Below are 27,950 nucleotides of genomic sequence, written 5' to 3'. Positions count from 1 at the left end.
TATGTCGACGGGGGTGCACGTATCAAGTGGGAGCCGTTTATCTGCAGCTGGTCATCCGCCATGGGGCCGTCGAGCCGATGCGTATGATTGTATGGGGTGGCGTAAGGTGTATGGAGAATATATCAAGTATTCCGACGTATGTAGCAGTGAAGTTGCCTGCTGCGTAAACCAAAAGCAGTCCAGGAAATAAGTAGAATGTCAAGATCAATGGTAACTAGAGCTGATCTTCTGTAAGAACATCCTAGCAATATGTGCGCATCACCGCACAGTATTAACCAGAGTAATAACAATTCCAAAGTTATGCTGTCCATGCAATGCAACCAAGCACCAGAAAGAGTCCAATAGTAGGCTAAGAAGAGAATATTAATATTTCACACTCTAGCACATCGTACAGCCAACTTTGTGTGCCGTTGCCGAACCCGACCCAGGGTGGAGCAATGGAAACAAAAAGCAGATGGTTTCGTTATTATACACAGGAGAATGCTTAAGATATACTCTGGCAGCGAGTAAGTAGGGTTCTGAGGAATAACAAAGTCGGAAAGGGTGACAAAGGCGAAAGAAAACCCAGAGAAAAAGCCACTTTATTTACCGGCCCCTCCCCAGCGTATCCAACTTGACCAACTTGAGTTCGAGGAGTTAGGGTTGGCCGTTTCGCCCCCTTGAGGTTCTGTAGGCACGGCAGGCGTAGCAGGTGCTGTCTGGGTTGTGCTTAAATCGGGTATTTGTTGTGACTGGGTGTGTGGTTCGGTGTCTGAGCTGGTGGTCGTTATGGCATCTGGGCCATCGAAGAGCCAGCTCCGGGCCTTATAAAACATGGTCTGCTTCTTCGCCTCATCCCGCATCCGCTTCTCCTCGTCCGCGGCCTTTTCTTTCCGTAGCAGCTCGATCTGTTGTGCAGTCGCAGTTCCGGCAACATATGCCTTTCTAGCATCTAAGAGACTCTCCAATTCCTTTTCGATAAATAATTCCCGCTGCCGCCGGTTGTGCATGATTAACGATGCCATTGAATAAATGGTCAAAACTCCAGCAATTCCTGAACACACACAACAGGTCAGTTTATCAGTCTATCAAACAGGCCATTTACGCAGTGCAAGGTCAATGACAGGAGATCAGCTTATCCATACCAGAGGCAGCAATAAGCGAGTAAACCGCTCCCCTGTGAAAACGATCCGCCCACGTCCTTCCGCTGTTTACTATCTTATCCATTGGAGAAAACGACTGTGCAATGCGATTGGCGCGAGCCTGGGCCCGTAGCCGTTCAACCTTTTCTCTGGGAGTCTCTTGTGTTCCCTGGCCGGGAGATGGTTGTGACGGCTGCGAGGACCTGACCTTCAGGCCGGACCATTTCGACGACGAAGCGGGGGAAGACATCGAGGATTTCGAGTAGGCGTAGGGTCCGGTGGCCGTGAACCGAGTTGCATCGCTCGCTGACCGGGACATCCTTTGTCTGCTATGTAATTGCTAACTGTTCGACGTTTGTAGCAGATATGTTCGATGCTTCACAGGACGTTCCGTCTTCTTTATGGTTCTGGTCAAGCAAATCGAGAGATCGGGGATCGCGAAGAATTAGCAGATACAGCAAGCCTCATGCTATAGCACAGCCCACATTCGACTGTGACAAACGAGATATAGGGACTTCCAGCATAGAAAAGCTGGTCTCGACAGCAAAAAGTCGCAGCTTTTGGGTGTTTTTTGTTCTTTTTTCGATTTTTTTTTTTCCCTTTTCGAGGGTTGGATATTATGTAAGCCAGTAACACGTTCTGCCATCCTTCGCCGCTTTTTATGTATGGCGAGCTAATTGGACCATCAGTGCAAACTCTATTTCATAAGATCCAAAGTTAAATTCTGCTTATATAGATTGATTATTAATGGAAATGAAGAGCTACTATTGGACGAGAGAAGAAACGTTACTTATTCAGCTTCCTTCGATGTATTATATACTTGGCTTACCTAAGCACCTTTTTCCTACGGAGCGCTCTCCTTTTTGCTTGCCCTGCAATAATATATAGACACTTTACTCCGTACTTCCCATTAGCTATCTATGGATGCTTAGTGTAGAGGCCCTTCTCTCGAGGCCTCGTTTACTTAAGATTCCTCCTGCCTCTACCTAAGTAAGGTGTGGGTAAAGTATTTATTCTAAGAAGGACGTTTATTATAACTGGCAAAGTGGAATCATCTCGGGCAAGTTGAATAGTTACGAATTTTGGCCGGATGGCTCATTTTTAGTCCGCCATGTTTTGGCTACTTTTGATAAGATGTAGAAGAAGATATCTTTGGATAAAGATTCAAAGGAATATCAAGGGTAATAGAGATGGAGGTTGATTATGATCGACTTGCAGCTTTCCCCATAGCTGGCCAGGCAGCTAAGCCTTAGTATAGGCCCAGATCTGGTCGATTCAGGGTATAAACTTGCTACGATTTAGCCTGTACCAGCTGTCTCGCTCCGCAACTATCCCTGGCATCCGCGATAGAACTAATTTGTTCTCTCCTTCGAATCAGTGTCCTCCTGCGATGGAATTAATAAGGATACGAGGGTCCGGTTGGAGTACGGTGGGAAATCAATAATAACAATAACACGCTGGAGGTGGTGTGATCCGGCGTATCCAGCTAGCCGGCCTTCCTTTGCGCCCAGCCAACAACATTTAAACCCGCCATCCTGTGTCAGGGCCTGTCACTGCAACTCATCCGCCCTGTGTGCTACCCATTACGCTCCCTAGGTGCTTCGGGCTCTTCGAAACAGACAGCATCACACTCCTTTTGCATTTCCCGAGCAAGATTGGTTTAATTGATTTCGTTCGTTGCCACGGCACAGAGAAATAATTCGTTAAAAGCAAAGAGAAAAAAAAACCTCACAGATCCGCCCCCTAGAATACGACAATAAATTCTTCTGAAGAGCCTTTCAAGGGCACAAAACACGTCACAGCAACCCGTTGACAGACAAGCCTACCATGGATGTGGCTCTCGATCTCCTGGATCCCTTGGTCCTCGATAAAGCATACGCCTACTTCGTCCCGGCCGACGGTACCGCATCCTCACAGCCAGTGTCAGCATGGCCGCGAGACAGCATCCTCCGACAATGCATCTCGATCCTGGTAATCACACAGCTCGGTGCTTCGCTATTATACTGGATCTTTAGCTCGTTCTCATACTACTTCATCTTCGACCGGCGACTCGAATACCATCCGCGCTTCCTCAAGAACCAGGTCCGACAGGAGATAGTGTCCTCGATGATGGCTATACCTTGGATCAACATTTTCACACTCCCCTTTTTCCTGGCCGAGGTGCGCGGAAAGAGCCTCTTGTATACCAGAGTAGAGGACTATGGATGGGCGTGGATGGGTATCTCGGTTGTGCTGTTCATGATCTGGAACGACTTCTTGATCTACTGGATTCACAGACTCGAGCACCACCCCAGCGTCTACAAATACATCCACAAACCACATCACAAATGGATCAGTATGGCTCCTTACTCGATGCAGATGTACACGAGGGTCGATTTGGCTAACATTGGTGACTAGTGCCGACTCCATGGGCTGCTCTCGCCTTCCACCCTCTCGACGGATACGTTCAGTCGCTGCCATACCAGTAAGTTCCCACCATTGCCCAATCAACCAGACTCGATTGACATCTCTAATAATTTTCCTTCAGTGTCTTCGTTTTTGTCTGCCCCGTGCAAAAGTACCTCTATATGACCATGTTCATCCTGGTACAGATCTGGACAATCTTCATCCATGACGGCGACATGATATCTGGCCATTGGCTCGAGAAATACATCAACAGCCCCGCCCACCACACCCTCCACCATCTCTACTTCACCGTCAACTACGGCCAGTACTTTACTTGGGCCGACAGCTACTTTGACTCACACCGAGCACCACGCCCCGAACTTGATCCCCTCCACGATGCGCTGCGGGTCATGCGCGAAAAGGGGCTCGTAGATGAGAAGGGCAACCCCATCCCCGCGAAGGACAAGAAGAAGGAGTAGATTTAATTTTTTTTTTTTTTTTCATTAACCGGGGTAGAGCTCCCTTTTTTTCACATTCGATAAGCGGACGGTTGCTTCTTGATAATAGAGTATGTAATTTATGTCACTTAATTTACCCTGGCTGGCCATGAAACATGCTGCCTGGCAGGTTTGCTTGAGCGCGCCTCTTAATATCAACTAATATCACACACGTTATCTTTTATCTGCTGCTCTTTAACCGTCATTCTGTTCGTTTTGATATACTGGGGTTGAACTCCCATCGTCACGTCACGCCGCGGGCCGAGACTTCCAGCTTCTCGGCGTTAAGCTCGAAATTTTTTTTTTTTTTTAAACCGCCACGCCGGCTCTTTTGATATCTGTATGGATCAAAGAAACCCCAAGCTTTATTGATTCCAAATCCTTTCATGACAAGGCTTCGAGATGCATATATGGCCATGATTCATTATTGGGCGCATATATAAACACCATGGGAGCAGTTATATCCTTCATCTTCTCTATCTAATCAGCATCTTATCAATCACCCCGCCATCCTCCCATACAGCCGCCCATAAAGACCGACCACGAGCCAGGTTATATAAAGCAACGTATATATACATATATACCGATAAAATACCCATTACAGCACATATTTTAGACACCATGGGGGGTCAGTATCTCCCGGTCTCCAGCGACCTGCCACCTCTTATCATGGGAACAGCTACTTTCAATGGCCAGTACAATGCCAACCCCTACGAGCTTCCGACCACCGAACTTGTCCACCGTGCTCTCTCAGCTGGGATTTGCGCCTTTGATACCTCTCCCTACTATGGTCCAGCAGAAGAACTTCTTGGAAGAGCGCTGTCCACGCAGTTCGTCCGGGAGAATTACCCAAGGAGCTCCTACAGGTTGCTGACAAAAGTGGGCCGGATAGCAGCATCAACCTTCGATTACTCGCCAGCATGGATCAGACGCAGTATCAAACGAAGCCTGTCGCGCCTAGGCACTGACTACCTAGACGTCGTCTACTGCCATGATGTGGAGTTCGTTACACCAGAGGAAGTGCTGGGTGCTGTCCAAGAGCTACGAAGAATCCGTGACTCGGAGGGGACGATACATTACGTTGGGATATCGGGCTACCCGGTCGACGTGCTCTGTTCTCTGGCTGAGATGATTCTGGAAAAGACAGGCGAGCCGATAGATATCGTCATGTCCTACGCGAATTTCACGCTGCAGAACACCCTCTTGGCAACGAAGGGGCTTGAACGCCTCATTGCAGCTGGTGTGGACTGCGTACTTAATGCCTCGCCCTTGGGGATGGGGCTGCTGAGACGCAACGGTGTGCCTATCGGGAGCATGGGGGATTTTCATCCCGCTCCCAACGAGCTACGTGAGGCAATTCACAAAGCGAGTCTTTGGACCGAAGAACAAGGCGAGAAGATCGAGGTTGTTGCCATTCGATATGCGCTTGAGAACTGGCTGCATGTGGGTGCTGCAGTTGGTGCATCAGGACTGCCTGCCGGTGACCAGACAAACGGTACCAGTACCAGTAGCACCACGAGTCCTCGCAGGCTTGGAGGCAGCGTGATGGGGGTAAGCAATATCGCTGAGCTGGAGGAGACGATGCGGGTCTGGAAAGTGATTCTGGACGCCCTCTCTTCCGAGAGTATCAATCCACAGTGCAGGAAAGGGCACGTTGTGTTGGACAAGGACCAGAAACTTCCGGAGAGCCAGCGGATTCAAACCCTAACAAAGGGCATCCGGGATATCCTGGGGGCCAAATGGGTTGATTTTGCATGGGCGAGTCCGGACGCCGACTATGTCAACACCCCTATACCTGAACACCCACCACCAATTGAGGATTGAAACTCTCGCCCGGGACTCTGACCTTACTTGGATTGCCTTGTGATCTACACGCATATTGTTGTCCTGGATTTGCTTGTTGGCGCCAGCCTTCTTTCCCACCATTGCAGTGGTGAAGGAGTTATTCGTTTAATCATATTGTACATAATTTATATAGAGTGATTAGAATCAATTGCCATAGACACTTGCCGCACTCCGTTCCAGGAAATAACTCCCTTATCCTCCGTTTTAGCAAGCCTCCAATGATAATGACAATGGCAATAAAAAGGAATAATGGTACACCGAAGATGCAGGCTAGGAGCCGGAGAATGCAGAAGAATGATGCTCTTGGGTAACACCGACTAATTCAGTGTAATTCGTTGCCGGTTGGTTCTCGCAAGATTGAATCTTGCAACACGAGGGGTGTGTCCATACTTACGAGCATTAGCAAGGAAGTCTAGCTGAGTAAAAACCGTGTGCGCTGACTTGAGAAAGGCAACAACGTTTGGATATCAAGGACAAAGAAAAACGCTGGTTCGATGCTCCCATGACCGGGGAATGATGTATGTAGATGCCAGACCTATCCAGTATGTGGTGGAGGGGGTGGGGGAGAAGGAGAAGACAGTGGAGGAGGCGGTGGGGGACTGCCCAACCCGACAGTGGCATGATAGCCAGCAAACCTACGTTCACTAAGGAAGAAATCACGCAGATGCTTTCTCTGCTCCTCATATGCATCATAGTTTCCGCCTATTATTGTTCCAAGCAAGCTGCTTGGGGAGTGACGTGGTCTGCATGAAGCGGCATATAAGCTCTCCTTGAGCGATCGGTATGCATCATAGAATGTTAGGAAGATAAGTGGAATCTCTTTGGTTCCACCCGAGATGTCATTATCCGGGTTATTGGGGTCAATTATTGACAGCCTAGTCCCTTTGTTTGCGTTATAAATGCCACGCGCAGCCTGATTTTCGATCAAATTAATAACCCAGTAGAACAGGCAAATTTAGGAAGGGGAAACGATGGGAGTGTGGTGTACCTTGTTGAAATAACCTGGGGGATCAAACTGTATGCCCACGGCGCCAGCATCAAACCTCGAGCCATACATTTCAAAGAAGTCAATGAGAACAGAGCCCAGGTTTGGCTCTCCGATTCCACGGGGTGAATGCTGTAGTATGCTTGTGACCAAACATATGATTGAGAAACCACCCAACCCGCCAGTGGCCACGTCGTTGAGTCCTCGAATCAAAAGGAAATGTTTAATGATGGAAGCTATGACGGGCATAGCGGGATATTCTTGCTTCCAAGCTTTGAACGTATCAATGGCTGCCAGGCCACTGCTGTTATCGAAGGATAGGTCTACTTTCAGACCAGTGAGAGCATCCACGAACTTGATGATGGGAACACGCGCATGGGCAATTGTTTCAATTGATCCGGGCACGGCAATTCCCTGTCCGCGGATATATTCAGCAAAACTGTATATTTCCCGGACTTTCTGACAGATGTACTTTCTATTTGAGGACATGAACTGGCGAGAGAGAAGAACAAGATCCATATCTGCTGTAGGGAGATAGAGACCTGATGCAAATGATCCAAAGGCGTATAGTTTTGCACCATAGAACCTTTGCCCAAAGCATGCCTGAAGTCTGGATATAAGATCTCGTCTGACAATGTCTTCGTACTCTGTAGGTTTTACCCAGTGGTAGAAGTCCAGTATCTCCTTGTGTAGCCTAGACAACATCAGCATCATCATAGAGACAGAGTAATAATAATAATAATATAATAATAATATGAGAGCTCCAGTACTGACATGGTTCCTATATGGAAAGCTGCACTGGACCGGTCGAACCAAGGCGTTGGATCCTGGCCATCTAGCGGTTTCCAAATATCCAGTGGTGACCCATCCAGATTGAAGAATTTGGATCCTTTCTTTCCACGCCTGACAGCAGGGCCTGTAATCTCATCGTCTCGATTCCTCTTGCGGTTCCCAAGCGCAGAATCACCCCGCTCCAGCTCTGCAGCTCTGGGGCCACTGGGGGCACCTTCAGGGGGCCTATTATCCGGCTCATCCACACCCAGGGAGATAAAGTCATCATTCGTCACTGCAGGGTTGCTGCTAACCTCCGGAGTCGATGTGACAGCAGGGGTGATTCTGGCCTTGCGGATCAGCTTGACAAAGTCTCGTCTCTTCCCTTGCCTTTCTTCTTCTGGCGGCAGCACAGTGTAAGGATCTGGGTTGGACCACTTTGGTGCAGGCGGCGCAGCAGCTTCAGAGTCGCGCTCGATGGCCCGTTTCTTGCGTGGGGGCTGCGCGGTACCGTCGTCGTTATCCTGTTCGTCTGCAGTAGTAGGGGTAGACACATCCATCTCCGCCTCGTCGCTATCCGTCAGGTCTTCGGGGGCCATGAACTTCTTCGCAGGCGCGTCGCTGTCCGGACCACCCATAAAATCAGGCGTCGTCTCTCTTTTGGCCATCAGCAGCGGCCGCGACGAGGGTGTTGCCCGGAATGTGAATTCATGGTGAGGACGTCCGCCGCGACGACGGCCTTCGCGCCGGTGGTCTCGATCGCGACCACTGCGTCCCCCCTCCCGGCGGCCTCCTTCGCCATCGTTCCCGCGGAAGACGTACGGCTGCGGCATGCTCGAGTGCTCGCTCCGCCGAAACTCGACCTGGGCCAGTTTCTTTCACCTTGCGCGTTGTTCTGTAGCGAAAAGATGTTTTTGCGGATGTTTCTTTTTTACTTTTTTTACTTTTTTTTTTCTTTTTTGTGAATTTTCTGGTTGGTTGTTGGAAGGCGGTAAGTTGCGGCAGTTTCGACTGTTCGACGTTAAGAAGACGAAGACGAAGATGATGAAGATGATGAAGATGGACTCTACAAGTTGATGGAAGATACTGGTTATATTTATTCGATGGCAGTGGACAGTGAATACGGCTGGGAGAGGCTACAAGAGTGAATAGAGGACGGCGTTGGTGCGACAGTGACTGTCTATAGAAGTGAACGGTTGAGTTTTAGTCATGGTATCAGCCACAACGGAGCGGCTCTTTGCCTCGACGTTCACCTAGACTCGGCTCGAGAGGAGTGAATATTGCTAGAGTGACTATCGATATTTACTGTCAAAGAGATGATACTGCGTCCAGAGGATCCTGACATGTCCGTTTCTTGGCGGTTGTTGCACCAGGTCTCTCGACTGAAAGCTACCTTCCAACAGATGCGCTGCATAACCAGAAAACAAGACTTCCGACAAGAAACAACAAAGAAGGGATAGGGCCTGACACTCGGACAGGCCGACTGGGTATTTAGTAAGGCGCTGATAGAGCTGCAGTCTATTGGGCAGCAACCGGGTTCCCGCTTGGGCGGTGGATGGAAGAAAGTGAAGCTTCCATAGAAGTTCGATGGCGATCTCCGCACGGTTTGCGTACAGATGACCGTGGAGCCCACGAAAAAGAGAAGAAGTAGAACAAGAAGAGGCCAAGTCCAGTCGGAAGAAGGAGAAACCATGCCTATATCAGGCTACTTAAGTCTCTGACTCGTCCTGCATATCGTCATGCTTTATAACTCGCGTCCCATGTGCAGGGCAAGGTGGGTATCAAAAACGGGGACGACTGGCTCCGGATAGGCTGATTACTGCGTTTTCTTGGGCCCCCCCCGCTGGTTGATTTTGAGATGAACGAGATCTGAACCATTCGCAATAATCCCTCGAGAAGTCAAATGATGGGTTTGAAGGTGACATTCAGCGTATAAAAGCTCTTACACCGGTTGGAACAGCCGCCCACATCATGGATTGGCTAGTACCCTAGACCTTGCTTTAGTATAAACACAAAGTTGTTAATTGAGAGAGCCGTGACGGAGTACATACCTAGTACAAGTCCAACTCATCTCGACAGGCCCGCTTCTACTGCAACAGTAGAGTCGACGTTTCTTCCAGACTTGACCGTGATCAGGGAGTGGCGGGAGCCATTAGTTGATTAGACCCCATAGTAGTCGGTAGAGCGGCGTATTAGTTATCAATTTGCAGGTCGGATTCAATGCAAGGGTCTCGATTAAGTAGTGATAAGGAGCAGAAACATGGCTGATATAGATACTCCTGTACACTCGAGGCAAGGAGTGACTCTATATGACCACGATTGACCGACGTTTGTTTGACCCTGCTCAAGGTGCCATCGCTGCCTAGCTAACCGCCCACCCCCTGAGCAAGCCGTAAACGTATAATGGATCCTGGTCATCTTCATTCCATGTCCAAGGAGAAATAGAAATAGAAGTAGACGGGTATCCTGCTGCCTGGAGAATCCAAGAAAGACGCTGGTTATGCTCTTCTCCGGGTGGGACCGCATAACTACTAAGTAAGATCTTGGACACGGTCCTGCAGGTTCAGCATCTCGTTTGTCTTGCCCCGGAAGAACGCTCCTCTCCCGCAAGAATAATAATAATGACGATAATAGGCCACCTGGCGGACCCAGAGAGTGAGGCGTCCGGACTGCCCACCGTCCACTCAGTTAACTCGTTACTTACTCCCGATTACTACTGACGTAACTTGCTTACCTGCAGCCTGGAGACTGCGGACCGGCAGGGATCGCAGTGGACGGGGGAGGCGAAGGAAGGCAAATAATAGCACTGCTGAATACTCCGTACCGTCAATCTAATTAATCTAATAACTAATAACTAATCAAACTAGCTGGCTACCCCGCTGCCAGCCTTCCTCTCGCCCTATCTTCCTTGTTCCAGCGAGGCGGGAGGCGTATATAAAAAGGAGGCCGAGATCTCCCGTCTCAGATGCGCCTCTACTTTTCTTTTCAGAGCGAACAAACACCGAAATAACTATTACTTAACGACTTAACGACGGAATACGCCTATCAAAACAAATAACCAGACACCTCGTTTAGCTACTCGCACTCTCTACGATCAAGATGGGTGAGTCGTGGCCGTCTCCGGGGCCTCTGCTCCCTCTGCTCCCTCTGCTCCCTCTTATAACTGCCTACTATTGGAGAAGAACGTATCTGGCTAACGAGACTTGCCGTCACTAGGTGACTGTGGATGCAGCTGTGGCTCTGCCTGTACCTGCCCTCCCGGCGGCTGCAACTGCGTAAGTCTGCCGTCTTCCCTTTGAGAGCGTGGAAGACATTCAAGTAGAGCATTGCTGACCTCTTTTTCTATAGAGCTAAATTGCCTTCTTGCCTGCTGGTGTCAAGCACAGAGATGAGGCCTCTCCCCTTGAGCCTGGAGACAAGACATCCTCATCGACCGACAACCGAGTCTTATCAACCTGTCCATCTCTCTCTGGACTTGGACCGTGTTTAAACTGTCCTCGGGAGCGTGGCAATGGGAACCAACATCAGCTGTTTATTGATAGGACTTCGTGTTTCGCTTAGGCAAGATGCAATAAAATAAAACATTGCTGTTTCTCTTCGGTGTTTCTCTCCTCAGCTCGCCTCTCTCTCCGTCTGCTCTGTACTTTTCCTCGGGATTCGATAAAATGTAGACGGGAAAGTAGAAGAAACGGAGGCCGTGCCGTCTCTGGCTTGAGCAGAAGCTCGTACGGAGCTCTCGCTGCCTTTCCCCAGCTTTTTAGTTCAAAAAGATGGCGCCTGAAGAAACCAGATGTAGATGAAAAAAGTATGAAAAAGAAGCAACGTTTTTATGATATGCCATCCATTCTCCATGTCTAGATTGTTAATAATAAATGTGTCAGGCGAACTTGAGCCCCGTATACGAAGGGATGGAGTAGATAACTAGATAGCGGACTAACTGCTGCATCCGCCGGCCTCACGCTAACTAACTAGCTAGCTAGCTAGTCGTCGCCTTCGGGGCTGTCATTGGAGACGCTCGACGGGCGCCGGCCCTTGTCGACTTGGTCCCAAACATGTCATCTCGATCCTCTTCCCTCCGTACAACAACTCCATGTATACATACTTACACGCACCTATACGATGCGACGACTTTGCAAGGCCTCGGGGGATTGGAGCCGGATGGCAGTGGCCATCTCGAGCCAATGAGTGCCGGGATCCTTACACCAACTGGTACGATGCTGTCTGTACTGTACAGCTCAAAGACGACGGCTGGACGTCTCGCCATCCACCGCTATACTCGGCACAGCAGATAAACACGCAGAGTCACACGGCCATCTTGCCTGGCAGGCCTCTCCTCTGCCCTCGAGCGATGGAAGGCGTTGGCAGACGTTTCTTTGCTTTTCTTGGTTTCTTCTTGTTCTTTTTTTTTTCTTCTTCTTCCTCCCGAACACTCGATGACTGCGTCTCCAAGCAGCCGTGCATAATTAAGTTAGCTAAGATAGTTGCAGCGCAAGTGTAACTATTGCTTTTTTTTCTCTTTGGTCGACTTGATACCCCCCTAACGGAGTACTGCTACACACTACTTACTACGACTCTCTGGCGCTGTCTCCTTGTGACTCCATCCCGATCAGCTCCCCTCCCCGTTTACAGCCTCGACCCCGAAGCGAGCAGCTATATGCTTGCCTCCCTGGCATAAATCGCGCGCTATCTCACCAAGCTCCACTGGCGGGCAGCCGGGAAGCCTGTCCTGGCGATGTCATAGTGCAGATTCCACGTCGTACGCAGTACACCAGACATCAGACCCCATATCTCCCCTCGTAGTTGGCAGTGGGAAAGCGTAACTAACTACGGGGGATGGGGTGTTTTTTTGGGGTGTTTGGAGGTTTGATATGCCGGATAAACTACCTAAACCGCACAGCATGCATGCATTTCAAGGCGCACAGCACAAGAACAAGGGAATGCAGCAGATGCTTCGAGGCTATTCCTCGGTACACAGAACATAGCGCCCTTGGAGGGGGTTGCATAGATGGAGATGGACATGCATAATACTTTTTCGTGCCTTTTTGCTTTTCTTTTCTTCTTTAATAACTGCCTGCACAGGATACCCTTGCCGTTATGGCGTCTCATGGCACAGCTGATTGCACTGGGAGAAAATAGGTTAGTGTGTACACTCAACCTTCGCCCAGTCGCATTTCAAGGAACAGCAGTACATCGTCGGGCTTTCTGATTCGGTTCCGAGTCTTCTTGCTCTCCACATACGCCCCGTCTCCTTCCCCGGGTGGATGTATGTTCCCTTTTGGTGAGGGGCTGTCAGCTCAGGGAGGCGGATATCAAAATTACTCGCACTCCAGTTCAAGCATAAAAGGGACCTCCTCGCCCTGCATCTTTGCTCCCTTTTCTCTCTCTCTTTCTTCTCCATCCCAGAGAACCAGACCTACAAATCCAAAGCAACTCATCCAACACTTAAATCTTTTTAACTTGTTAACCCAAGTCACCCCTCAATCTACCAAAATGGCCCCATGCTCTTGCAACTGCTGCCCAGGAGAGTGCTCCAGCTGCTCCTGCTCCAGCTGCTCCGTGAGTGTTACCCCGTTCCTTTGAAACATACGGATATACAGCAGGTTTCAATTAGAAGCAGCTGCATATAACAGCCTCCATTCCAAAAAAATGGTATACAAATGCTGATTGATATACTTTAGCACTAAATGACCTATGATTGTCATCCTTACCCATCAAATACTTTCTTCCACAATATTGCAGCCTACGACAATTAATTTTCCATCCGAAGACCAATCTGCAATGACAAGACGCACCTAGCTTTGACCGAAGACCATACGACGAGCGGGAAATTGGGAGACCACGGGGAAGGGATCAAACGACTTTCTGAGAAACGGCATTCGACATTGGAATCTTCTGTTCTTTTTTCTCTTTCATCCTTGTTGGCTTTCAAGCCAGCGAGTCAATCTATTACACTCATTTCCATGTATCCCCCCCAAATGACTTGGTTTAGACAAGCCTTTACACAGTTACCACAGCCAGAGAATCAAGTCACCATACGCAGGCCTGCAAAGCTCTTCCTTTTTTTTATTTTTGCTTTATCTTCTACCAATTCCGCGGAGGACGTTGAAATAAGCAATGTAGTTGACCGTCCGTGTGTAACGCTAGGCTTTGCATTTATCCTGATGCAAACGACATGCATGTAATTTTCTAGTCTCTAGTAATGAACGGTAACAATCTCTAAATCCAGTAATTTGAAGTATTTATTCAGACATGGGCCCATTGAGTCCCAAATCGACATGGCGGGGAGTAGTCAATCATAGCTCATCCTTTCCACTGCTTTCCTGGCTGTCCTTGCCAGCTACAGGAGACTCACAAGCAGCTGGAGTAGTGGCGAACATCGAATATACACACTTCTCGTCCTCTGTAATCTTGGTGAGTTCATTGTTCTCGCCACACTCCAGAATCACAGTTGTCGAGCGCGCAGGTCCGTTCCAGCATGTCTGGCCATTAGTATACAAAAGAGTAACCTTGGTCTTCTGAACAATCTGGCCGGACGGAGTAGCCTCGTCCACAACAATAGATGAGATCTTCTCAAATCTCCCCATAGTGGTGTCGGCGCGTCCCTTCCTGGATTTCTGCTTGGTCTGCTCCATCCAGCAGAGTTCGTAAGTGTACTCTCCTGAATCCTGAGAAACGCATTCCCCCTTGAGTGCTCTGAAGACGGAATCAACTCCAAAATCTTCTTTGAGGTCCCGCTTGAGATCCTGAATCTCAGATTTCTTCAAGTTGAGAGAAGCCTCTGCACCGTTTACTTTGTCTTTAGCATCTCTCACTTCCTGTGGTTCATCTGAACCGTCATCCATTGAGCTGTCCGCGAGTAGACCATTCGAGACTAATGCAGACCGGAAGCTAACAAGACCATCTTCAATGGCATTTGCAATGCCGGCAGGCAAGAAAGATGCCAGCTTGTGCACTGTAATAATCATAACAACGTCAGAAACATCTCCCCCCCTCCCCGCCCCCCTCACCAACGGGAGCCTAGTGGTCTAGGATACATGGACTTACCTAATCCAGGTTCAGCTTCTTCTGCCCACTGCTCAGGGTTGCCGAACGGCTCATCATGTTCAGGTTTAAGCGCATCGAGCAGGGCATCATCTCCAAACGAGTCACTGCCATGTTCTCCCTTTCGGGCAACGTAGTCTTCCCAGCTACGAACGGCACGTTTGACACCCTCGTCATTAAAGTTAGGGTTGTACTCTTCCTTAAACTTAGACAGAATTCCCTCGGCTTCCCGCAGGAGATTTACCACCTGGTCTCTCTGCAGATGCACCTCCTCTAGTACAGTGCGAAGAGTGTCAGTCCTGGCCTTTGCAAGCTGTGCCAGTTCATAAGCTTTTCCTTGCTTCTGGCCACTGGCTGTCTTCCCCCTATTCCTTGCTCTGGCTGTTTCCAGCTGTGCTTCGAGGTCCGCAAGGGAACCTTCAAGATCTTCAGCTTCCTTCTCAAGGGCCAAAATGCGGTCCTGCATTTCCTTTTCCGTCTTGGATGCCTGTGCCGCTAATTCCTTGCGTTTGCGTAAGGCTGCAGAGTATGACTTTTCCTTTTCTTCCTCAGTCTTCTTCCATTGCTTTCCAATCTCTTTGCATCTGTCCTCACACTTTAGTCCACCAACGTGGGCCCACTCATCGCTCCCGTCGCAGCATATATCGTAATCACACACGCCATCGTTTACTCGCTGAAAGCTAAGGTATAGAGGCATGTGTCCCTTATTCTTGCAGTAAAACCCAGGGAGCGATAGCTTGTTGTTCGTCCTATCGTTCCCAGGGTTCGAAGAGTATGATGACGAGTAAGGAGATATAAACGAGCATGCTGATGTGCCAGGTTCATCACTCCCGTCTGGACAGTCACAATACTCGTCATTGACGGCGGAAAATGGTATCTTGATTGAGGGGTTAGAAATACAGCTAAAGCTGTTGGCGTCCTTGTAGAACTTGGCAACTAAATGGTGTACAAACGTCCAGTTAGACCAATTGCATTAACCATGAGAACGTCATGAAGGGAAGCTGGGAATAGCGGTAGTTACATTCAGGTCCTACTCCCCTCGGACGGGGTCCTTTGTCGCCTGCGGCTACACATAGCGTAGGACCCACGGCCGCTGTAAACAAGAGCAAAAGGGAGCCTCGATTCATGGTGAGCGCATTGGGCCACGTCTGAAGTGTAGATAAGTAGCCTACAAAACTTCGTCCAACAAAGAGTTATTGAAAATGCCGCCAGGGCGGGTTGTTGAAAGAATGAACCTGCAACGAGTTTGATAGCGGACAGGTTGGCATGTCTGAAGCTTCGTCCACCGCGGAGCTCGAGACCATCACGTGACCCAGCGGCGACCTACCTCGGGGGTCAAAACCTTTAAAGATAAGATCAGGAAAACTTACCTACGTAGAATAGAAAGTCAACCCTTTGAACGAACCCACAGACTACAGTTGAATACCTGTCAAGATGGGTAATGATGGTGGAAGGTAAGAAACGCTTGTACGCAGTTTGAAGAGTGCCCGTCTAACTTTTATGCCCTGCAGCATCCCTACTCGCCGAGAGCTGGTGAAAGAAGCTGCGCGGAACCCAAATACCACCCAGCTGAAGGAGACACTCCGTGAACACCTCGAACACTTCTGGACTACGTGCCCTATATCCCATAAGAAGCTTCTCTCGCCTGTGGTGTCAGACGCTGTCGGAAATCTCTACAACAAAGACGCCATCTTACAATATCTTCTTCCTGGTGACGATAGTGAAGCCATAAGCGCAAAGGCCGACTGTGACGAAGTGCTGCAAGGAAGAGTCAAATCGCTACGTGACGTTGTTGAGCTCAAATTTGACGTTGATGGGAACCCCGATGTACCGAATGGAGGACGGAAAGGTCGCTGGATCTGCCCTGTCACTCAAAAAGAACTTGGCCCAAGTGTGAAGTCAGTGTATCTTGTCCCTTGTGGACATGTCTTCTCTGAGGGAGCCATTCGTGAAATGAAGTCGGATAAGTGCTTACAAGTGGGTGCAACCTTATCCTGCGGTACCTATTGACGCTTTACTAATGAATATATGCACAGTGTAATGAGCCGTACGAACCTTCGAATGTTATTCCAATTCTTCCAACTCAGGAATCAGAGAAAGAGCGGCTAAAATCGCGGGTAGAGGAGTTATCCCGGCAAGGCCTTGCCCATTCATTAAAGAAGCTTTCTGGCTCGAACAAAAAGCGAAAAAAGAACCGCACCGATATGAACGGTGATGTCGACAATGATTCCAAATCCGAGTCTGCGACGAATGGAAAGGTTAAAAACGACAGCAATACACCTACTCCATCCTCCACTCCCGCGCCAGTGGGTATCAAGAACGCTGGAACAGCTATATTGACTGCCAAAGTGCTAGAGGAACAAAACGAACGTCGCAAACGTGCAAAAACGGAACGAAGTGATGCTGTCCAGTCCCTATTCACTTCCAAAAGCAAGAAGGAGAATGGTAAAAACGTCGACTTTATGACCAGGGGCTACTCTATTTCACGTTAGTCCACGTGCAGATGTGGAATACAAGCCACAAATCACCCAGAAACATTTTCGAGACTTTCCAAATCTCGTCACACCAAGAGGAGCATCAAGAAGGCAACTTCTACATCGCTACACAGGCCATTCATGGCAATATTTTCGTTCGACGCAGAAAAATTGCCCGGCTTCAGGCTGTCCCAATCTTCGGTAAATTCAGAGAGAAACCCGGCCTCGGCTGCCGGTTAAGCACCAGGCCCAGGATGAACTTAATCGGCGAATCGCATGACCATTTCCTTGAGATACCTTTGGGAGAGCTCTCTGAAAAATTGTGACTAGCAATGCTTCAACCGAGCCGTGACATCACGCAGGTCACCAGCTTTATTTATTCGCATTTGTCCAGTGGATAAATCGAGATAAAAGCTTGGTACAGCTACTACATACCTTGACTGATTTGTTTGGAATTCTATTAAACATCGGAGGACTACCTATAATGAAGCTTGCACAATGACCCAAAAGATGGATAACCTGTGTACGCCCAATAGGAATCACGTACTGTGTTCCCCTCAATAGCGTACATTATGAAGAAAAGACGAAAGTCAGTAACTGATTGCAGTACATTATCACATCCTTAACATAAAATACATTTATTCTAAAATTAATCCGTGTTGACGAAGAAAAAGGTCCTATTTTACATGCAATATCAAACTGCTGCCAAAGATTGCTCCAGGAGGCCCGACATTCACTTGTCCCAAATATATAATAATCATGCAACTTTGCGGCCTGTGATTGGAAGTCCTCTTTTCGTAAGCTCTTCCTCAATGACTTTCCATTGACCTGTTTCGATTTCGCTGTCAATGGGGGTTTGTCTTCTGTCATAGATCTTGACATTAGGGATACCATCGAAGGTTCCCTCAACAATAAGCTGCTCCGCAAGCTTCGTAGGTTTGGGGGTCGAAGCGCGGATAAGGAAGTCTTGCACGGAAGATACGCTGGATATGGATGCAAGCTCCTGGTCCGGAATGAAGTGGCCGGTCAACTGGCTAACTCTTTTCAAGTACTAAAACATCATTACGTTAGTAAAAGCAATAGGATAGTCGTTCTATGGAAACCTACCGCAAACTTCATGTCTGGGGACATGAGAGAAATGTTCAGGAACTCTGTGCTAGCTGGAGGGCTAAGCTCGAATGATGAGGTTTCAGATACTACTTCGGAGTTGGCATCCATCTCGGGTTCTGTGGAAGGAAGTTCTTCAGAAGCAACGGGTTCCTCAGCCGGGATGGAGTCAAATTCACGGAAGAATTCATACACCTTGGCTTTTGCATCTTCACTTGGGAATGCCAATGCAGCTCCGGATTGTTCCTTCGAGGGGACTATCTCAACTTTGTTGATTAGAGACAGAATCTGGGGCTCATGCTCGAGGATGTCGCAAGAAGCTCCCAAGGGCTTGTTAAGCTCCTTCAAGACACTCAATTCAACCAGGGCCTGATGCAAGATAGCCAGTATATCATTATTGTCCGTAATCTTTTCCCTCCGCATGAATCTGTACGCAAAAGTTCCTTTAGCCTGTGTGGATCGCAAAAAAGTCAAATATTCACAACTCACGCATCAAATTTATCCATCTCAGTTGGTGGTTTCTCCCACCATTCACCCAATGATCCGACATGCTCTAGTCCATCCCAATTAATCGCGGGAGTGTAATCTTCCATGGCCTCGGCATTCGTTTCCTCTGCCATAGCCTCGAGAGATCCTTCCGGGACTTCTTGCGATTCATCCGCCCTGGCTTCCCTGGCTTCCCGGAGCTCACGAGCTCTTCTCTCAAGTATGCTTTCTCCTCCATAAGGGTCCTTTAAACCTGGAGGATTGTCTGTGCCCCACAGCTTTCGCCGTACCTTTTCGGTGAATGGAAGATTGCCGGACGAGTTGTATCGACGAGATGGCGTGGAGATCAGATTTCGGGCTCGTGGGAACGATTGCCAGCGACAATTCGTGCAGACATAGCGAGAACTATTTAGTTGTGAGGGTAGAGCCTCTAATGACCGCAATAGAGACCTTGATGACGGCATTATAGCAGCTCCTTGTCTCGCAATAACTGCTTGCATTTCATCTTTGTGAATTAAATCAATCGAGAACTGAAAAAGGACTTTTATGCCAAGATCTATCACGTGAGTATATGTGGAGAAAGTTTATTTTGGTCGTGTAATAAGAGTAGAGCTTGCATCAACAACTATGGGATTAATTTAATCAATTCTAAGTACAAGAGCTATCCCTAACGTACAGTCTACGACCCCAAGTTACATTAAGACATAAAGAAACCAAGGAGCCAGCCCTCTTTGTTGTAAAGAAACCAACACCAAACACATAGAAAGGTCGTTGGTGAATAAGCGGAATAGGAGGGAAACGGGGGTATCTTTGTAGCAGAAAGGCAAAAGCAAAATTCAATAAGTTGAAGAATGCAGAAACAATTGGGTTGTATCTAGACGCTTCGAACGGCCTATTCACCCAGGAATTTTGGGTGTAATGCAAAGCCAAAGGGGTGTATGTTGAGTTCTGTTGTCGGAAGTACGCTAGGAATAGACGATGTGGCTATAGTGGCCAGGTTCTCTGCGCTGACATTTGTCGCAGTCAGCTCGGAACCCCATAGCTATAGTAGGTTTTTTAGGCGGTTTTGCCATCAACGTAGCGGTATGGTTGACCGTGAGATCGGGGCATTTCCGAAAAGAGTCAGCTTCTGGGTTTGTAGGAGGCTGTAAAGTTGGACTATTTCCTTGTGGCCCGCCGAATTTGTGGGTGGATTTCGAAGATACAGAATTGGACAGAGATGTATTTGAAGGCATGCTCGGATCATCAAGGTGGGAGCAAGTTTGGAAGGGATGTAATGTAAATTTGCTGGTATATTTCTTCGTCTCGGCTTGAAATTCACTTATGGGACTGGGAAAGCTGGAGGCTTCGAGATGCGTGATAGCAGATGCCGGAGGGTGTAGATCACTAGGAGACGAGGAAACCACGGGTGCATTGACAGAGGAAGACTTATGGCAAGCTTGAGTAACCACTAAACTTGTGTCTGTAGAATTGAGGGAGCTGCTAATATTACGCCTCCTGTCTCCATCACCATGGCCAGTGGGAGGCCATGCAGGCAGGGCGGAGGATTCTGTAGACGCACAGTCCATCATGTTCATGTCGGTATCAGCGTCGAGGTGTATATGGCTGCCGGAGGAAGGAAAAGTATGGGTATGTGTCGGCTGGCCATCCCAAATCTCAGCCGCGTCACTATCATTCCATTGGTCTTCCGTTCTCGCGGGAGTAAGAGGTAAGGCTGCGGAGCCCTGGGGTTGCGTTTGCTGGGATAAAGGTCGGAGGCATAGGGGTTTAACTCTCTGAATTGCAAGTTAGCAAAGAAGGTATGGGTATTAGGCCAAATGAGACTTGGTGGGCACATACTTTTCGCCTTAACGTCAGCTCATCATCCTCTGAGGCTTCGTCTCCCTTTTCTTCCTCCCTGGAGCGTTTAATAGCAAGACTCTGCATGAGTATCAGCGCCTGCCGAGCCGTAAAGTCTCAAAGTACATCAAAAAAAATCTTGTCTGTAGCCCCGGGAAATTCTGAAGCTCATCAACTAGATGGCGAAGGTTAGAGCAAAGCGACCTCAAGCAGCTCTTTCGTTTTTAACCTTGGGAAAGAGCACGGAAGCCCGTGGTAATGCAACGAGGTCTCCTACATCCCAGATGAGGCTAACATCAGCTAGATATAGACTCGTCACTCTAAGCCAAATCACCTCTTTCCTGCCCAGTGAATGTTCTGCTGTTTATCAATTAAAGAAATCCAACAGACAAAAAACATCTTCAAGATCAGATAACTAACTAGCTGAAGATTGACAGGGCAAAAGGTCAGCTCAAGCTTGGCGTTGATTATATAATACCCATTGAAGAATGAAACGGCATCGAACCAACAAACGTTTTCAATATCAAAACAATCACTCTTTACTCATTAAGCAGTACAGGTCACTAAACAGCTGAGAGTACATTGCCTGAATTCTTTGGAGAAAGGTGAAAAGACTTTGTTGTGTGGTGGCTTTATGCTTTGATACCCATAAAGTACAATTACTGGAACACAATCAACGAGGAACGAGATGAAACATACTTGATATCAGATTGATAGCACCCGAAGCACTGCGCCTGGCATTTGGCAGCTGTTGGCTATGGAGGTTCCAGATAATGGCGCGCCGGATCTCGCCACCGTCTTGAAAACCCTCTCTTCATTCAGCACTCCACAACCGAGCCAACCCCAGACGGCCAGTAATTCGCAGCCAACAGATCATCCTCATCTCCAAAGTGCACATAGGATACATACGCCCACTCATACGAGTTTAACTTCTTCGTCAAGTAGCCAGGAGAGTGGGTCTGGCCCTTTGAATAAGAGTTCTGCTAGTCCGTCTGTAATCACAGCATGGCCTACCGCTCTTAAATATGTGATGAAAACCGTGGCTCAGAATGAAACCGTGCAATTCAGGATTAGACGGCTGATCGCATCACAGCATGAACATGAGAAGACTTGGTGGCAAGGGAGACAGAGACTCCTAGCGAAGCAAAAAGCTCGAGCTGGAAACCAGAAGAAACTTGATGAAGTCCTGTATGAATTCCAGGTCTTTCATCTGTTTGCTTATAGAGACACGAAACTAACGTAACTGAGCTAGGCGAGCCGTGGGAGGCAAGGTGACAGATAAACCGCATGAATCTGTAAGAACTGTACGGTTGTAGTTTTATTGATATCTAAACTGATAATGTAGCAGGCACCAGAAGAAGATGAGCTCGAGATCAAACGTTATGACGATAAAGTGTACAAGGCATCTGTGGAAATGTCCAAAGCTCTTCATTCGGAGCTCAAGGCAATGGGAATCCCTTTCTTTGCGATAAAAGAAGAGCTTATTCAGCCTGCACCTCCAGACCCCAGCTCGAAGCCCGAAAATACAGGTAACAGCACTGAGAGATGCATTACTGCTGAGGAAGCAAAGGCACTCCAGCTTCGTATGTTGGATCTATTACAGGACCTATGCAAGGAATGACTGGTTTCTTGGAAATGCATGTATAAACCGGAGTCAACGGGGATCTCAACTTTGGGTCTTAAGGATTGGTATTTCGATAGCGCTCATAAATAGTTAGTTACAAAGTGCTCCGTACACTTATCGTCCCTTCTGGCCTCTTCTGATATCTGCCGTGCTCCGTCCATTTATTCGATGAAATATGAGAGATGCATGCCAACCGTTGAGGGCGGCTTCTTGGCCCGCGTATCCCTGACAAAATATCCGGTGCCGGCATGCTATTGGACCACATGTAGGTGGGTACGGGTGTTTCGCGGCAATTCAGCCGTATATAAAAGGCCAGGGGTCGCGCTTTCGCTTGACTTGGTTTTTTGTGTTGAAATCTCGAGCAGCGAGTGTGGAGGTTGAAGAAGACGCCTCGTAGCCTTCTACGATGATCGAACGCCCTCGATGTTTAGACGGGATGCCTCAATACGGCGTCATTCTCCTCCACCCTAATGACGGGATTGCGACCGGCTAAGGCTCCTGACTACCAAAGAAACCAGCCGAATATGCCACGAAAATATATACCAACGGAAGAATACCAATTATTGCTGTTTTTCTATTTCATCTTTTCTTCCATATAGGACCAAATCTATCGCTGCCTGCGTGCTAGAGGTATAACCAGAAGCAACCCCCGAATTCAAGAAATAATTTTCAAAGCCAGAGAACGAATTTTTGTTTGACACCCTTTCCCTACGAATGATTAATTGCTCCCTAATTCCCCGAGATACCCAACGTTCCTCCATACCTATTCCTTCTTTGAACGAACTTCCCTTCTTGTACGCACAGCTTCGGCGAGCTGTTCGAGGACATCGACTGTGGTTTCCCAGTTGATACAGGCATCAGTGATACTGACGCCCTTCTTGAGGCCGGACGGACCTTCTGGAGGAACCTTCTGGTTGCCTTCAGCAATATTGGACTCAATCATGACTCCGATGATACCCTCCTCGCCCTTGCGCAACTGGTCGCCGACACACTGAGCGACCAGAGGCTGATTTCGATGGTCCTTCTTGGAGTTACCATGCGAGCAATCAACCATGAGGATCTCACGCTGTTTCTTCTTCGCTAGCTGTTCACGGGCAGCAGCAATACTCTCTGCGTCATAATTGGTGCCCTTTGTGCCACCGCGAAGGATGACGAACCCATGCTCGTTGCCTGTTGTCTTGGTGATAGCGGCCAGGCCTTGCTTGGTGACTCCTAAGAAGCGATGAGGCTTCTCTGCAGCACCAATAGCATCAATTGCAACCCCAATACTTCCGTCTGTGCCGTTCTTGTACCCAATTGGGAAACTGAGACCCGAAGCTAGCTCACGATGCAGCTGGGATTCAGTGGTACGGGCACCAATGGCACCCAGAGAGATCAAATCGGCCAGATACTGAGGCGAGATTGTATCCAACATCTCGCTTGCAATTGGCATACCCATACCGTTAAGATCAGCATAGAGTTTTCGGGAGATACGAAGTCCCTTATTGATGTTGTAGGATTCATCGATGTCGGGATCATTGATCAGTCCCTTCCACCCAACAGTCGTTCGAGGCTTCTCCAAGTATGCTCGCATGATGATGCAGAGATCTCCCTTCAGTTTATCGGACAGTGCTTTTAGGCGTTCAGCGTACTCGAGCGCTGTAGCAGGGTCGTGAATTGAGCATGGGCCACAGACGACGAGAAGGCGGTCATCACGCTGTTCAATGACCTCAATAACCTCCTTACGGCTTGATCGGACAGTTTCTACCGCAGAGGTAGACTAATGCATACAAATATGGCAGGTGTTAGGAAATTTGCTTGTTACCAGCGACGTACATTGCGGGGCCGGACTTACAACTGGCACTTCCGTCTGAAGGAATTGAGGCGAGAGCAACGGGTCATATCCCAACACTGAAGCTTTATATCAGCCCTTGCTTGACTGGCGATACCAATTTTACGCAGGAGAAACAGGGCACATACCTCTGCTATCATCGTTATCCTCGACTGTGGGCTTAGCGAACGGCATGGTGCTCGATGATCCTGAGACACGCACTGATGAAAATAAAGAAGCAATGGAGTAACTGCCGGAGGTATCCAAGCTATCTACCTCAGAAAACCCTGAGGACGGAAATCAAGAAAGAAATAAACCGGCGAGTCCGATCTTTATATCTATGAGTCAACCTTTTTCGCTCTTCGCCCAAATTTTATGAAAGATCGCGCCAAGACGATAAAGTTGACTTCGCTGGCAGATAAGACCACGTGACTGCTTCACCGATTTCTCTTCTCTCACCCAAAAAGCAACGACGAAAACACGACGAAAGATGAGAATCTGAACCAGCTGAGGATGTGGCCAACGTTACGAGGTCACGAAGTACATTAGTGTACGCCACGAAACCCCTATCAGGAGCAGCCGCTGGCAGCGTGGGACAGCGAACCACTGGCGCAGACCCAATGGCCTGCCCCAACGGATGGCTGATAATACCCCCTACGACCTCGCAGTGTTTTCAAAACACGTCGACTCTTATGGAGTCATTGGATTTTCCTTTGAAAACACTAGTGAAAGCTACTTGAGGACTGCTCAATGGATATTCTCGGGTTTAACCATAATATAGTCTACGCTTCTATATCATGGACATTGCCTGCTGTAATGCTGCATCAGAAGAACCTAATTTAATGGGCTTTCCAATCTTAACCACTGTCTTGGGGCCATATATATTATAAGCAGTTAAGAGCGACAATAATGAAACCTATTGTCCTCTCTCTACCCTATATGTATTGATGATATAGGTTACTATTACTTAATAGTGCCTTGTGATATGAAGCAGGATAATTCATTTAGATACATTATCTAGATATTCTATAATTCCTTTAGTCCTATATTTTACTATAACTCCCTTTATTCACTTATACCATATGAGTGACTCTCCACTAGTCCTCTTCATCCTTTTATTTCTCCTTCCGTGAAAATAGAAGTTACTCTTTTATAAGCTGTGCTTCTATAGTCTAAAACCCCCTACTCAAGGGATTATGAGCCTATCCTAGGTCTTTCTCTTCCATATCATCCTCTGCCTTTTTCTATGCCTCTATCTTCCCCTTCCTATCAAAAAGCCCTTGTCCCACTTTCTTTACTGTCTCGACTTTATTTATGCTGAGTCAGCATGTCACTTCCTATCTGGGACTAGTGTCTTCACTTGCAACTTTTCTACTGTGAAAATTTTTCACGTGATGAAAACTTTCCATCACGTGGTCAGAGGTTGAGCTTTCGGATTATCAGAAGCTCCGGCTATCACACCTCCATGAAAGGGCAGTTGAAAGACTCATTCACAGCCCTGCTATAAAGAGAGTAAGTCATCTTCTTTTTTTTCTTCTTCCTTTTCTGCATCTTTGTTCAGAGTCTGGAGAGGAGGTCAGGCAAAGGCAACTTTGCCTGGCCGAGGGTGGGTGGGTGGATAGAGGGAGAGGAAGACGAAGGGACCCACGGTTCTCCCGATTCTTCTCCCTCGAACCATGGCCATTCTTTACGCCTCAACGGGCGGTAATTATCGCCTTTATCGTTACTATTCCAGTTACATACGATTCCCTTGAGTTGGCGGGCTCTACTATACCCCCATTATGGGTTAAAGGACATGTATGACTCGCGTCAGCCGACTATATATACCCCCTAAGTTTCCTATAGCCCCTCTCCCTTTAGCAGGGCGAGTCCAAATTCCCCCAATCATGTTCAAAATCGCGTCTTGTGTGTTTTCTAACTATGTGGCTGGTTTACAGAATACTATCTGACCATTCTATAGGTCAGAGGATAAAGTCCTCTAGAAACAGCAGTTCAACCTGCTGTTAGGCCAAAGATGGGGGCAAAGGGGAAGCGCCAGTCCATCTCCAGGAGCCTGTGGAGGAGGAATAAGCAGGAGAAGGCGCGTCGGGTCGAGGAGGCCCTGGAGATGGAGGGCGCGGAACCTGCCAAAGAGGGGTTGGGGGTCTTGAAGACCCACGAGGCTGAGCCTCTTCGTGCAGCGTTTGGCGGCCTAGAGAGGCCCGCTGAGGCACCACGCCAGCCAGCCATGGATAAGGAGAATCTGCGGCCAAACAAGGCGAACCGGGCTCCTCTGCTGGTTCCCTATTCTTCCTTTCCTGGTGGTGGCGGAGGTGGCCTTCACCGTCATTCTCTCGATATCTCGCGGCCCTACCATGTCGACCACCATGTTCCATGGTTTCCTACCTCTGGCCAGTATTCACTCACACATCAGAGCACGCCATTTAGCCAGAGAATTTCTCGCTTGGGACATCCCTCCCCTCCTAACAGCTACAGTCCAAGCGAGGATCCTACAAATACTCCATTCCGTAGCTGCCATCTTCCCCCTCCTTTCTCTCCTCACTTGTCGACCACACGCAGCCGTCACCGAGTCATTTCCACTGATCACGCACATTCATACAGCTTGAATAAAATACAGGAAGTGTCGACTCCCTCTCACCAGTCTAATGCACCAGATATGCATTCCGACATCAGCCTCACTTTTTATTCTTGCTCTGGTGCCTTCGCCTCGATCTCTCACTCTGTTCATAGAATCGTTGCATCGAAAAACCAGCGTTTATCCTCTGTTCTTCTCCAGCTTGAGGATAGACAGTCTGCCCAAATCTACATCTCGGCTGGAAGAGCTTTCACCTACCCGTCTGCATTTGTCTCGGCTCTGCTTCACTTCTATGAACAGCCCCTGATCAGCCAAGATCAGTTATTCTTTCACATACCCCTTTGCGTGAGCCAGTCTGTCCAGAATCAGCTTTGCAACGATGTTGTAGCTTCGGCTACAAGTATTTCGCGGATGAACTTTGTCCTATGTTTTGCGACAGCCGGTGTATTTTTTATGGAAAGCCAGATCGTGGAACATGCGTTAAGCCTGCTTTCTAGTGTATTGTCTTGGGAAAACCTGGACACAGCTTTGTCCTTTGGAACATGTCCAATACCCTTCGAGCTCACCGTCATCGACCAGGATACCCAGAACAAATCACTTGGAAATTATTCGATTGACTCGAAAGACAGCGACGGCTCAACAACCTCATGCGAAATCTCTCAAGATACCACCACTCTTACAGCCTTAGCTAGAAGAGTCCTGAACATTTCACTCCGTTTCGTCGTGGACAATATCCCGGTGGGATTCAAATTCGAGAGACCCAACAGCTCATCTACATCATCTCTCCACCACACTGGCAATCCAACCAATATATCCCTACTTTTTGTCTCTCTCCCCTTTAACCAATTACGCAAAGTATTCAAGTACATGCGTTTTCAGGGAAAACTTAATGAAGAACTAGTTGTCGAAGTTATTCAGGAACGTGAAGCGCACCGAATGCAGATGCTAAGAAAACTTGCTGGAAAAGGGCCATTACCTAGCCAACTTGATTCCGAACACGAGGTTCTTGGATGGGAGGAACAAGCTTTATTCAAAGCAGAGCAGCCCCTGGGTGCTATTATAGGCCGCGGCTGGACTGGTTCAGAGATTCGTGCAGCGCTGCTTGCGTCTTCCCGTTTAAGACGATCGAAGAGCCTTTGAAGTTAACCTTTTACAAATACCTCTTTATTTTTTTATATGCTCTCCAACTGTTCACGAAGTACGACGAGGAATATCTCTTCGTGCTGCTTACAGGCTGGGAGCAGTACTGCTGCTATAATGTTTCTTCACTCTCGATTCTCAAAGAATTTACATTTAGAGTTCTGTCCATTATCCATTTCCTCCTGGATTCTTGTTTCCAATAAGATATTCCAGCTGCAGTTATCCTATTTGTGCGTCTTTGGTATGATTT

At 48.2% G+C, this 27,950-nt stretch overlaps 10 protein-coding genes across 10 annotated transcripts; 5 read left to right on the top strand and 5 right to left on the bottom strand.

The window, feature by feature from the left end:
* Positions 1–581: 581 nt before the first annotated feature.
* On the bottom strand, positions 582–1,440 carry ARB_05813 (uncharacterized protein; the record flags this gene model as incomplete). Its single annotated transcript, XM_003016368.1, has 2 exons — positions 582–1,033; positions 1,125–1,440. 2 exons carry the CDS (start codon positions 1,438–1,440, stop codon positions 582–584), a joined length of 768 nt encoding a protein of 255 aa, XP_003016414.1.
* Positions 1,441–2,948: 1,508 nt separating this feature from the next.
* On the top strand, positions 2,949–3,985 carry ARB_05812 (uncharacterized protein; the record flags this gene model as incomplete). Its single annotated transcript, XM_003016367.1, has 3 exons — positions 2,949–3,456; positions 3,519–3,585; positions 3,649–3,985. 3 exons carry the CDS (start codon positions 2,949–2,951, stop codon positions 3,983–3,985), a joined length of 912 nt encoding a protein of 303 aa, XP_003016413.1.
* A 639-nt stretch (positions 3,986–4,624) lies between these two features.
* ARB_05811 (uncharacterized protein) lies at positions 4,625–5,827 on the top strand (the record flags this gene model as incomplete). The annotated part of the gene is made up of 1 exon (XM_003016366.1): positions 4,625–5,827. One exon carries the CDS (start codon positions 4,625–4,627, stop codon positions 5,825–5,827), a length of 1,203 nt encoding a protein of 400 aa, XP_003016412.1.
* A 556-nt stretch (positions 5,828–6,383) lies between these two features.
* On the bottom strand, positions 6,384–8,272 carry ARB_05810 (uncharacterized protein; the record flags this gene model as incomplete). The annotated part of the gene is made up of 3 exons (XM_003016365.1): positions 6,384–6,761; positions 6,837–7,527; positions 7,608–8,272. 3 exons carry the CDS (start codon positions 8,270–8,272, stop codon positions 6,384–6,386), a joined length of 1,734 nt encoding a protein of 577 aa, XP_003016411.1.
* A 5,625-nt stretch (positions 8,273–13,897) lies between these two features.
* ARB_05809 (uncharacterized protein) lies at positions 13,898–15,342 on the bottom strand (the record flags this gene model as incomplete). The annotated part of the gene is made up of 2 exons (XM_003016364.1): positions 13,898–14,556; positions 14,649–15,342. The coding sequence occupies 2 exons, from the start codon at positions 15,340–15,342 to the stop codon at positions 13,898–13,900; spliced, it is 1,353 nt and encodes a 450-aa protein (XP_003016410.1).
* A 737-nt stretch (positions 15,343–16,079) lies between these two features.
* ARB_05808 (uncharacterized protein) lies at positions 16,080–17,445 on the top strand (the record flags this gene model as incomplete). Its single annotated transcript, XM_003016363.1, has 4 exons — positions 16,080–16,099; positions 16,157–16,622; positions 16,682–17,090; positions 17,138–17,445. 4 exons carry the CDS (start codon positions 16,080–16,082, stop codon positions 17,443–17,445), a joined length of 1,203 nt encoding a protein of 400 aa, XP_003016409.1.
* Positions 17,446–17,876: 431 nt separating this feature from the next.
* Positions 17,877–20,638, bottom strand: ARB_05807 (uncharacterized protein; the record flags this gene model as incomplete). Its single annotated transcript, XM_003016362.1, has 6 exons — positions 17,877–18,170; positions 18,227–18,653; positions 18,716–19,242; positions 19,409–19,677; positions 19,725–20,436; positions 20,552–20,638. 6 exons carry the CDS (start codon positions 20,636–20,638, stop codon positions 17,877–17,879), a joined length of 2,316 nt encoding a protein of 771 aa, XP_003016408.1.
* Positions 20,639–21,308: 670 nt separating this feature from the next.
* ARB_05806 (uncharacterized protein) lies at positions 21,309–22,172 on the top strand (the record flags this gene model as incomplete). Its single annotated transcript, XM_003016361.1, has 2 exons — positions 21,309–21,752; positions 21,897–22,172. The coding sequence occupies 2 exons, from the start codon at positions 21,309–21,311 to the stop codon at positions 22,170–22,172; spliced, it is 720 nt and encodes a 239-aa protein (XP_003016407.1).
* A 766-nt stretch (positions 22,173–22,938) lies between these two features.
* Positions 22,939–24,180, bottom strand: ARB_05805 (uncharacterized protein; the record flags this gene model as incomplete). Its single annotated transcript, XM_003016360.1, has 3 exons — positions 22,939–23,934; positions 24,010–24,071; positions 24,135–24,180. 3 exons carry the CDS (start codon positions 24,178–24,180, stop codon positions 22,939–22,941), a joined length of 1,104 nt encoding a protein of 367 aa, XP_003016406.1.
* Positions 24,181–25,999: 1,819 nt separating this feature from the next.
* Positions 26,000–27,700, top strand: ARB_05804 (uncharacterized protein; the record flags this gene model as incomplete). Its single annotated transcript, XM_003016359.1, has 1 exon — positions 26,000–27,700. One exon carries the CDS (start codon positions 26,000–26,002, stop codon positions 27,698–27,700), a length of 1,701 nt encoding a protein of 566 aa, XP_003016405.1.
* Between the last annotated feature and the right edge of the window lie 250 nt (positions 27,701–27,950).

This window comes from Trichophyton benhamiae (genome assembly GCF_000151125.1).
Source record: "Trichophyton benhamiae CBS 112371 chromosome Unknown contig01145.0, whole genome shotgun sequence".
Classification (NCBI taxonomy): domain Eukaryota; kingdom Fungi; phylum Ascomycota; class Eurotiomycetes; order Onygenales; family Arthrodermataceae; genus Trichophyton; species Trichophyton benhamiae.
Note: the sequence above shows the minus strand (reverse complement) of the source record. Positions and strands in the feature narration are given on the sequence as shown.